The 8,647-nt window shown below is 40.1% G+C and overlaps 1 protein-coding gene across 1 annotated transcript; it reads left to right on the plus strand.

Annotated features, from left to right (window-relative positions):
- Positions 1 to 75: 75 nt before the first annotated feature.
- septin8 (septin-8-A) lies at positions 76 to 7,823 on the plus strand. The gene is made up of 9 exons (XM_008420048.2): positions 76 to 253; positions 1,626 to 1,740; positions 1,825 to 2,020; positions 3,134 to 3,320; positions 3,389 to 3,550; positions 4,632 to 4,728; positions 4,844 to 5,012; positions 6,720 to 6,852; positions 6,945 to 7,823. The coding sequence occupies exons 1-9, from the start codon at positions 197 to 199 to the stop codon at positions 7,137 to 7,139; spliced, it is 1,311 nt and encodes a 436-aa protein (XP_008418270.1). The 5' UTR covers positions 76 to 196; the 3' UTR covers positions 7,140 to 7,823.
- Positions 7,824 to 8,647: the final 824 nt, after the last annotated feature.

Consider the following 8,647-nt stretch of genomic DNA (forward strand, 5'->3'; position numbering starts at 1 on the left):
CGTAATCATTTTAGAAACCAAAAAATAAAACAAAGACCCAATTCTATCACAAAGGATTAAACGCATCTAAGTATTGCACATGGTGTGTGAGGAGGACTCTCAGAGAAGTGAAGCTGTAATGCCGCCCTCCTGCACAGAGGGCGTGTTGCCTTGAATCAGCCGCACTGAGCGGGGAGCGTGAGGGGAGCAGGTCTGGATGAAGGCTGATTATTATTCCTGGACTCAGACACTTGTGATGATGGCGGCCGATGAGGTAAGATGTTTTTTTTTTTCTCTCTCTCTTTAAGTGCGATGTCTGCAGTGACTGCTGATTACAAATACCAAAAGGCTGCGCAGTGACGGGATGCTGCTGCCTGCATGATGCTGAGAAAGCTCTGTGGTTAATGAATCAGGATGAAGACGTCATTACACGGCTGGACATGCTTTTCTTTTGGAGCAGTCTCTCTCTCGGAAAAAAAAAAAAGCCTACCTAAGCAACAAAATGTGCTGCTTGCATTCAAGCAGCTCCCGGGATGAGCATCTAATACTTCTGACAGGTGCTGAATGACCAGGGCAGAGGGTTAGTTTGAATGAAACAGGACAGTGGGCTGTAAGAGGCTGAGTTAAGAAGATAAAGATAAGCATAAGCCTCTTTGTGTAGTGATGTTAACTACCTCACTAGGACTTATGGCGTTGCTTTGCAAAAAACAATTCTACCAGCCAACTTTGAGGACATGCTCTCGCAATGTTTAGGAATATAACATGCAGTGGCGCAAGAAGTGGGTATGCAGGGTATGCAACGCATAGGGGCGCAGCATCAGAGGGGGCGCCAAAACCCCCTCTGGAGGGGGCTGCGCGCCGATGATGTCTTCCCATACACTTCAGCGCGCCTTACGCTCCTTCACCTCGCGCACATAACGAGGTAAATGTAGCAAGTTTTACCCTTCACGTATTGTAGCCTCGGAGGGGGGGCGTCGCTCTATGTTTTCGCATCCACCTGAATAATGTGTAGTTGCGCCACTGATAACATGCATATTGTTATCATAACGTAATGTAATTCTGATTTGTTTTCTGGCAAAAAAAAAAATTGCATGGTGAATATTGCCAGTAGTTTTTGTTTTAATGTCATTTGGGGTTGTGGGTACCAGGGTAGCCATCAGCTTGGACGTCCTCTGTGGAATAACCTCCAGATAAAGAGCTCTTTGTCTCTCTATGAGAGAGGGAGGCTGAAAAGGAAGGCTGCTGTGTTCAACACATATTGCTCCTCATGTTGAGCCTTTTTGCAAGATGCCAAGATTCCCCCCCCCCCCCCCTGGGTGGATCCAGTGTTGAAGGAGAAACTTCTGAACATACCGACTCAATAAAAGGTTTTAAAAGCAGAGATTTCTAAAGTATTTCTTCACGCCGTTTCACAGTTTAAAGTCCGTTTACAGAGATACCAGGATAAGTGCTTGACTGTTTCTGGCTGTCGAGTACCATAGTGTCCACTCCCCACCTCCACTTGTTGCTGGTCATCTGGCTGAAAGATGGCCGCTCCATTCTCCTCTTACTAACAGAACACTCTAAATTAAAGGGTTTTGGAAATAGTTGGCACAAACAGTACTAATATACTGACTTATTTTGTTTCTCCGCATACGGTTACTAAGAATGAAGAAATGCGAAGCCTGGAGCTCAGTGGCCAAGTGGGGTTCAACARCCTTCCTCATCAAGTGGTCAGGAAGTTAGTTGCTCAGGGATTTTGCTTCAACATCCTCTGTGTAGGTACGTCTCAGCACAGCACGAGTTCACTACCTATGACGTCGATTAATTGGGTGAAGTCTTCATAGTTTGCTTTTTGTGTCTAAGGTGAAACAGGAATAGGCAAATCAACGCTGATCAACACGCTTTTCAACACGACATTTGAAAACGAGGAAGCTGATCATTATGAGCAAGAAGTGAAGCTGCGTTCGCAGACGTACGAGCTGCAGGAGCACACTGTCAAACTGAAGCTGAGCATTGTGCACACTGTAGGCTTTGGAGACCAAATCAACAAGGATGAAAGGTGAAGAKCGGCAGTGCATGCTGTGGCGTGWTTTTTTTCTGTCCAACCCTGCTGTTTAGATGATAAAATAGCAAACAAAACAAACATAGCATCTGRCTTTGCACCAAATTTGGAGCTTTTTCTTTTCCAGATTTATTTTGTTGACATGCACAACAACACAATAGATTAAATATTTGAATTTTATTGACTTAGAAGAAGAACACCCCACTGCCCCCCACWTCAGCGATGACTAAGTAAAAAAGATTGCTTTCCTTCAGCATGCATCACACAGGACCTCACATGGCTTGGAACATTATTGCTCTGATTACAGAAACACAATAGCAACTGTTTTATCTTTAACTCAYAAAAAGACGYAAAGGACTTAACAAAGTAGCTATGTGCCTTGTTGAAAGTATTATCACCAACATTTATAAACCATTATTGGCTCCCTTTTTTTTTTCGCCTTTGTCACACCGGCACATTTTTCTTATGGCCCATGAATTAAAGTGTTATCTTTTTTTTTTTTTTTTGCAGAAAAAGAAATAAGGACTTATTCAGTTTTCTCAAGTCCTTAAAAMCCCAATGCTTAGAGATTCAAAAACAATTTCCATCCAAATGCTGACACTCTAAGAAACATTTGAATGTGCATTGTATCCTGTTTAAATTACTGACTAGCACATATTTATATGCTTTCTTACAAATATTTCAGTTTATTTAAAAGGTTTTCCTGATGTCTCCTGACCCCATATGTCATGTTTTTAATGCTTCTCAGACAGCATAGTATATTGAATGATGACAGTAAAATAGTTGGATAATGTTGAAGTTCTGTGAAAGAAATTACTAGAAATGCCTCATGGTGAGATCAGTGTCCGCCACTAATCCCCCTCCCCCTTCATGCTGTCCAGTAGATCTTTAGATTAAGGAGCTTGTGTTGGCATGTAAGCTGGGGAGAAAATATGGCACAGATTCAGTCCCTGTCTGACAGATCAGACAGCAGGAAGTAGAAAAGTCTGACATTTTTGGCAGACAACAGAGTCTTTACCCYGGAAACTAATAGATCAGTAAGAAAGCATAAGAAATCTGCTTAAAACGTACAAAAATATCTAGTTGATGTTTTTATATCTGGTTTCACAGCTGCAAACCCATTCTTGACTACATCGAAGCCCAGTTTGAGAAATATCTGGAAGAGGAGCTAAAAATAAARCGCTCCCTCTCCAACTACGACGACASCAGAATCCACATCTGCCTGTATTTCATCGCTCCCWCCGGGCACACCCTGAAATCTCTTGATCTGGTTRTGATGAAGAAGCTGGACAGCAAGGTGAGAGGATGAAAGCCCATTTCCTCAGCTCCWTCTTTTGAGGCTCATCTTGTGGTTTCTCTGTTCAGGTCAACATCATTCCCGTTATTGCAAAGGCAGACATCATGTCAAAGACCGACCTGGGAAACTTAAAGAAGAAGATCATGAACGAGCTGCAGAGCTACGGCGTGCAGATATATCAGTTTCCGAACGAGGATGAGGAAGTTGGAGAGATAAACTCCTCCTTAAATGTGAGTCTTAGAAACAGGGACTCAGATTGTACAGTACGTGTGACTTGTTTAATTTTAGGGAAATATTTGCACAATGAACAATATTTTTCACTTTTCGGTCTTATTTTGGGTATTTAGTAAAATGAGTGAACGCATTTTTACTAAGAACACAGTAGCTTTAGTTGACCTAATAATCTATTATTTTTGGATGCTGAGAAAAAAAGGATAATTCCTAAGACTTGTCCTGATTTTTGTGATGTTTAGAACCTTGTTAAACATTGGATATGATTTGGCTAAAATATGTTGCCTCTATGTTATGGTCCATAAATTAAAGTGAACGGCTTCCACATATGCTTAATTTCTGATGACATCATTTTTAAGCTTTTAATAGGCACAAATGAGACTATATAATTAAATGCACAAGTGTCACAACGCTGTATTTTACTAACATTACAAACATTWAAAAAAAAGCAAATTCTAAAGACAAGCTTGCTCAGCAGTACAAAGGTTAMGTTGCCTTGCAAAAGCACTCAACTTATTGAAGTTTAACCAAAAGGTAGCAACGTAACAGTGGAAACAAAAAAYGTTCATGCTTTAAAAGCCTGTTGCCACTGGAAGAGCTACACAAGTTCAGCTTTTTTCTTTTCTTTAATTCAGTACACTCTGAAGGTCTCATTTTGCTACAAATATTCTATGAATTTAGATTTTAAATACTTGTTGCTTATTTTTATATTTTTGTAKTCCACTCACTCCAGAGCAAATGTTTATGACCACCAACAGCAGCTTTACAATTTTGAGGAGCTCATCAAACAGACTATCGGGTGTTTTCCTAACACTGCCCTCTTGTGGGAGCAACAGTGACTGACGTACCTTTTTACAATGCACTGTGTTTGCCTTGAGAACATTTCTACGATTTATCTGGTCTGTAGCATAAATTCAGAGATTTGTTTCTTAATGTAGTCAGTACGAGTGGAACTGTGTTAACACTTAGCCGACTACACTAGCCTGTTTGTGCCTAACGTATTTTTAGCATCACACCAACTCTACTGTGATAAATATTTACAGATTTTAAAGGTCTTCTCTTCCTCTCTCTGTGTTACAGGCTCGCCTTCCCTTTGCTGTCGTTGGAAGCACGGAGGATGTTAAAATAGGGAACAGAGTGGTGAAAGCGAGGTCGTACCCCTGGGGAGCTGTACAGGGTGATTCTGCTGTTATTACACAACAAAATCTTGTCACAATCAGGGTACCAGATAGAGGGATGTTTGCAGCTTTTGAAAACTGAGCAGCCAGCACGGTTCTTTCTCGTTTGTCCAGTGGAAAACGAAGAGCACTGTGACTTTGTCCATCTGAGAGAGATGCTTCTGCGCGTCAACATGGATGATCTCCGGGAGCAAACGCACTCTCGTCACTACGAACTCTATCGCCGCTGCAAGCTACAAGAGATGGGCTTCAAGGACACTGACCCTGACAGCCAGTCGTTCAGGTGAAATKAGGGAATTTCAGAGCATTTCGCTGAGGGGAATGTGTTAGAAAACAGCAWCTGATTTATTCCGCGTCATGGAGATCCATCTGCATAATCTAATGAGCGCATCCCACTATCTCACAAACAAAATGTCAATGCCAGTTAGGCGTACATGTTCTAAAGTAGGTTATTTAGATTTGCTGCCATGTTAGACAAAAAAACGTTGTGCCTCCACATCTTTGTTATCATTCACAACCCTCAGTAGATCCATTAAGGGGTTCTGTGAAAAAGTATTTGCCCTTCAGATTTCTTTTGTTTTTGCTTTTTATTTGTGAAATTCAAATATTTAAGATCATCAAAGCAAAATTTGAATTTCAGACAAAGATAAGGTTTTATTAAAAGGCTGCGTAAACCAATATAGCAATTTGTGATGAAACAATTTTCTTCCTGAACCTGAACACTGTTTGGCACCCGTTAGTGACAAGAGCTGGCAGTAAACTTTTGCAGCAGCTTTCAGTGAGACTTTTTCAAGAATGCTGGATATTGTTTGAGAAATCTTGACCTGTTCTTTGCAAAATTGTTTTATTTTATATGTAGGGAAGGCCTTCAAACATGGTCTGATTGAGGTCATCTTATACAGCCGGCTGTAGAACCTTGGACTGCATCACCGAGTCGTTGTTATCATATTAATAACTAAATATGGGCTCTGGGGGGCGCTGTTTGCCTTGCTGCACTGTAAAAAATGAACAGAAATAATTTTCTTCTGCCGTCATATTTCCTCCATGTTGCTCCAACATTAATGTTACTGATCCAAACTAAAGATTTAGTCATTTTTTATTAACGCGTTTCAAGCTCTTATATGGCATCTCAATTTGATTTACTTTCAAACTTTGACGAGGCCAATCTAAAACTTTACATTTTGGTGTTTTGTGTGAGTCAAAAGTAGATTTACAAAGCTGCGCTTTGGATCATTTTCCTTCTGGATAACCTGAGTATGTTTGAATTTAATTTAAGGTCAAGAACTGATGGATGGACATTCTCTTTGCAGATTTTCTTGCAAGTCGTACAGGTTCTTTAGGTTTCCATTCACTACCGCCGGCATGTTTTAAAAGTATCATATTCATTTCCTGAATTTCTTTGTTCATTTCATTCAAGGCTTTAGAATATTTTCTCAAAAGCCTTGAGACTCATCAAGCATTTTTGTTTTTTATCACATGTCAGGCTCTTGACTGAGACAATTGAGGCTCTTGTTGGACTCTTGGAGTAATTTTGGTTGGCAGGCCATTTCTGTTTCTTGTTTTCTCAATGTTGGGAGATGATTCTTCTCACTGTGGGTCATTGGAGTCATAAAGTCTTGAAAAGGACTTTGTAATCTTTTGTTGAATGTCAATAAATTCTCTTCTGTTTCTTTATATTAATTAGGTCATTGTTTTTAATACTTCAGCCTCCAAAAGCAGCAGAACGTAAAATCACTGTCACTAACTGCATTTAGTTTTTACTCAGGTGTATTTGTGTGCTACTAAGATTAGTTTGATCACCTGAAAATTGCCAGCATGTGCATAAAAAACAAAAAAAAAACCCAGAAGAAATTACTTTTTTTTTTACATTACAGTAAATAACTTCTTTCATTACAATGAGCTAACTAAGCTGAGTATGAAATCAGAAAACGCTGCTACAGCTGGCTCTCAGCGTCACATCTTGTTCATAGGCTGTGTTTGTGTTCTCCAGTCTGCAGGAGATGTATGAGGCCAAAAGAAGGGAGTTCCTCAAAGAGCTGCAGCACAGAGAGGAATCAATGAGACAGATGTTTGTTAACAAAGTGAAGGAAACGGAAGCCGAGCTGAAAGAAAAAGAAAAAGAGGTGAGGAGTGAACATGTAACGAGACACGTCGCAAATAAATGAAGGAGCTGGGGTGTGTCTCGTGTTGAGCTTTCCGCTTCTCTGTTCCTCAGCTTCACGAGAAATTTGAAGTGCTGAAGCGCATGCACCAGGAAGAAAAGAGGAATCTGGAGGAGAAAAGGCGAGAACTGGAAGAAGAGATGAATGCCTTCAACAGGAGGAAGGTAGCTGCTGAAACGCTGATGGGACAAGCGCTGCAGGGATGTTCACAGCAGCCGCTCAAGAAGGAAAAGGACAAAAAGAAGTGAGTCTGTTTTAATTTGGCACAAATTATAACTGGAATATCTGTTAAAAGTCCTGAATCATTACTCATCTTTATGATTTACTTCCAATGAACCTTATACTTTGTTTGATCTTTGAAGATGATATTTTAGCTTAGTTCAGTTCAGTCACGATAGAAAAACAATAAAATTTTTTGCACAGGGCTGCATGTTATGACTTTTAGCGTGTCAATTGATGCCTTCATACTGTGACGTTAATTCCTTAAACTGTTTGCTGAATTTCACATAATTATTTTCACAAGGTAGACATACAATGCATACTGGCTGACCTAATTGGAAGAGGGGGGGGGGGRGGGGGAAATAAGCTACCATGCTATCCTGCTGGAGGCCATTTTGACTCATAAAGTGATCCAGGGACATATTTAGACTGACACGGTATGCAGACACTGTAGGAAGGGTCACAGCTTGCGTGACACAGCCTGATGCTTCTGTCTCCGCAGGCCGACCTGCCAGACTGTCTCTCAGGCAAGGGCACTTGTGTTTACATTTGACTTGTCTCAGCAGTGCTCACGCCATGTGCAGACAGATGATACCCAGACAGCCTACATTGAGCTGGCATCAGTTTTTTTCAGGTGGAAACATTACATGCCAGGGTGAATTATGCACAAACCACAGATACTAGAGACTGGAATGAGCCAAACAACAACAACAACAACATAAAAATCTGTCAAAAAGGTTTGCAAACAGAAGCAGTGGGTGGACAACGAAATGAAAACAAAATGTACAAGATTCAGATTTTTCAAAAGCCAGATTAATGTTTTTATGAAAATGATTCATTACCTTCTTGAAATTGATAAATGTACGTTTTCTAAGACTACTATGCCTTATTGCTCAATGATGGTGTTATGACTATAATCTTTTTCAAGATGATAAACTTCAACAGCAAACACTTAGACCAGAAAAAACACAGAAAATCCAGAATACTTCAGTTTGATGTTATATGTCTACAATGACAGCTGAGATATTTTAAAGCTTTTCCCACATTTTTAGCTGAAACACGAATGATTATGGGAAACATTGTATATGGTAAGTATATCAATAATTCTGCAGAAAATGTTTTCTGCTGAATTAAGAAAACGTTTAAGCCTAAACATTGCTGCTCTTCAGTTCGTTTAATGCTGTTATGGATTCTTATTTTAAATTTCTTATTTTTCTTTTGGGATTTTTTTCCTTTTTGTTCTTTTTTCCCTTTTAGTTGACATAAAGGTGAGAACATCCAAGCAAAATTCAGCTACCACCAGTGTAGGGAAAACAGACTTTTTTCTATCAGCAATAATAATAATAATAATAATAATAATACTGCGACAGACTGGCGACCTGTCCAGGGTGTACCCCGCCTCTCGCCCGAAACGTTGGCTGGAGATGGGCACCAGCAACCCTCCCGACCCCACTGAGGGAAAAAGGGTGCAAGAAAATGGATGGATGGATATATATATATATCTTTATTTATTTATTAAGATATGTTTGTGATCTTT

Source organism: Poecilia reticulata, linkage group LG10 (assembly GCF_000633615.1).
Source record: "Poecilia reticulata strain Guanapo linkage group LG10, Guppy_female_1.0+MT, whole genome shotgun sequence".
Classification (NCBI taxonomy): Eukaryota; Metazoa; Chordata; class Actinopteri; order Cyprinodontiformes; family Poeciliidae; genus Poecilia; species Poecilia reticulata.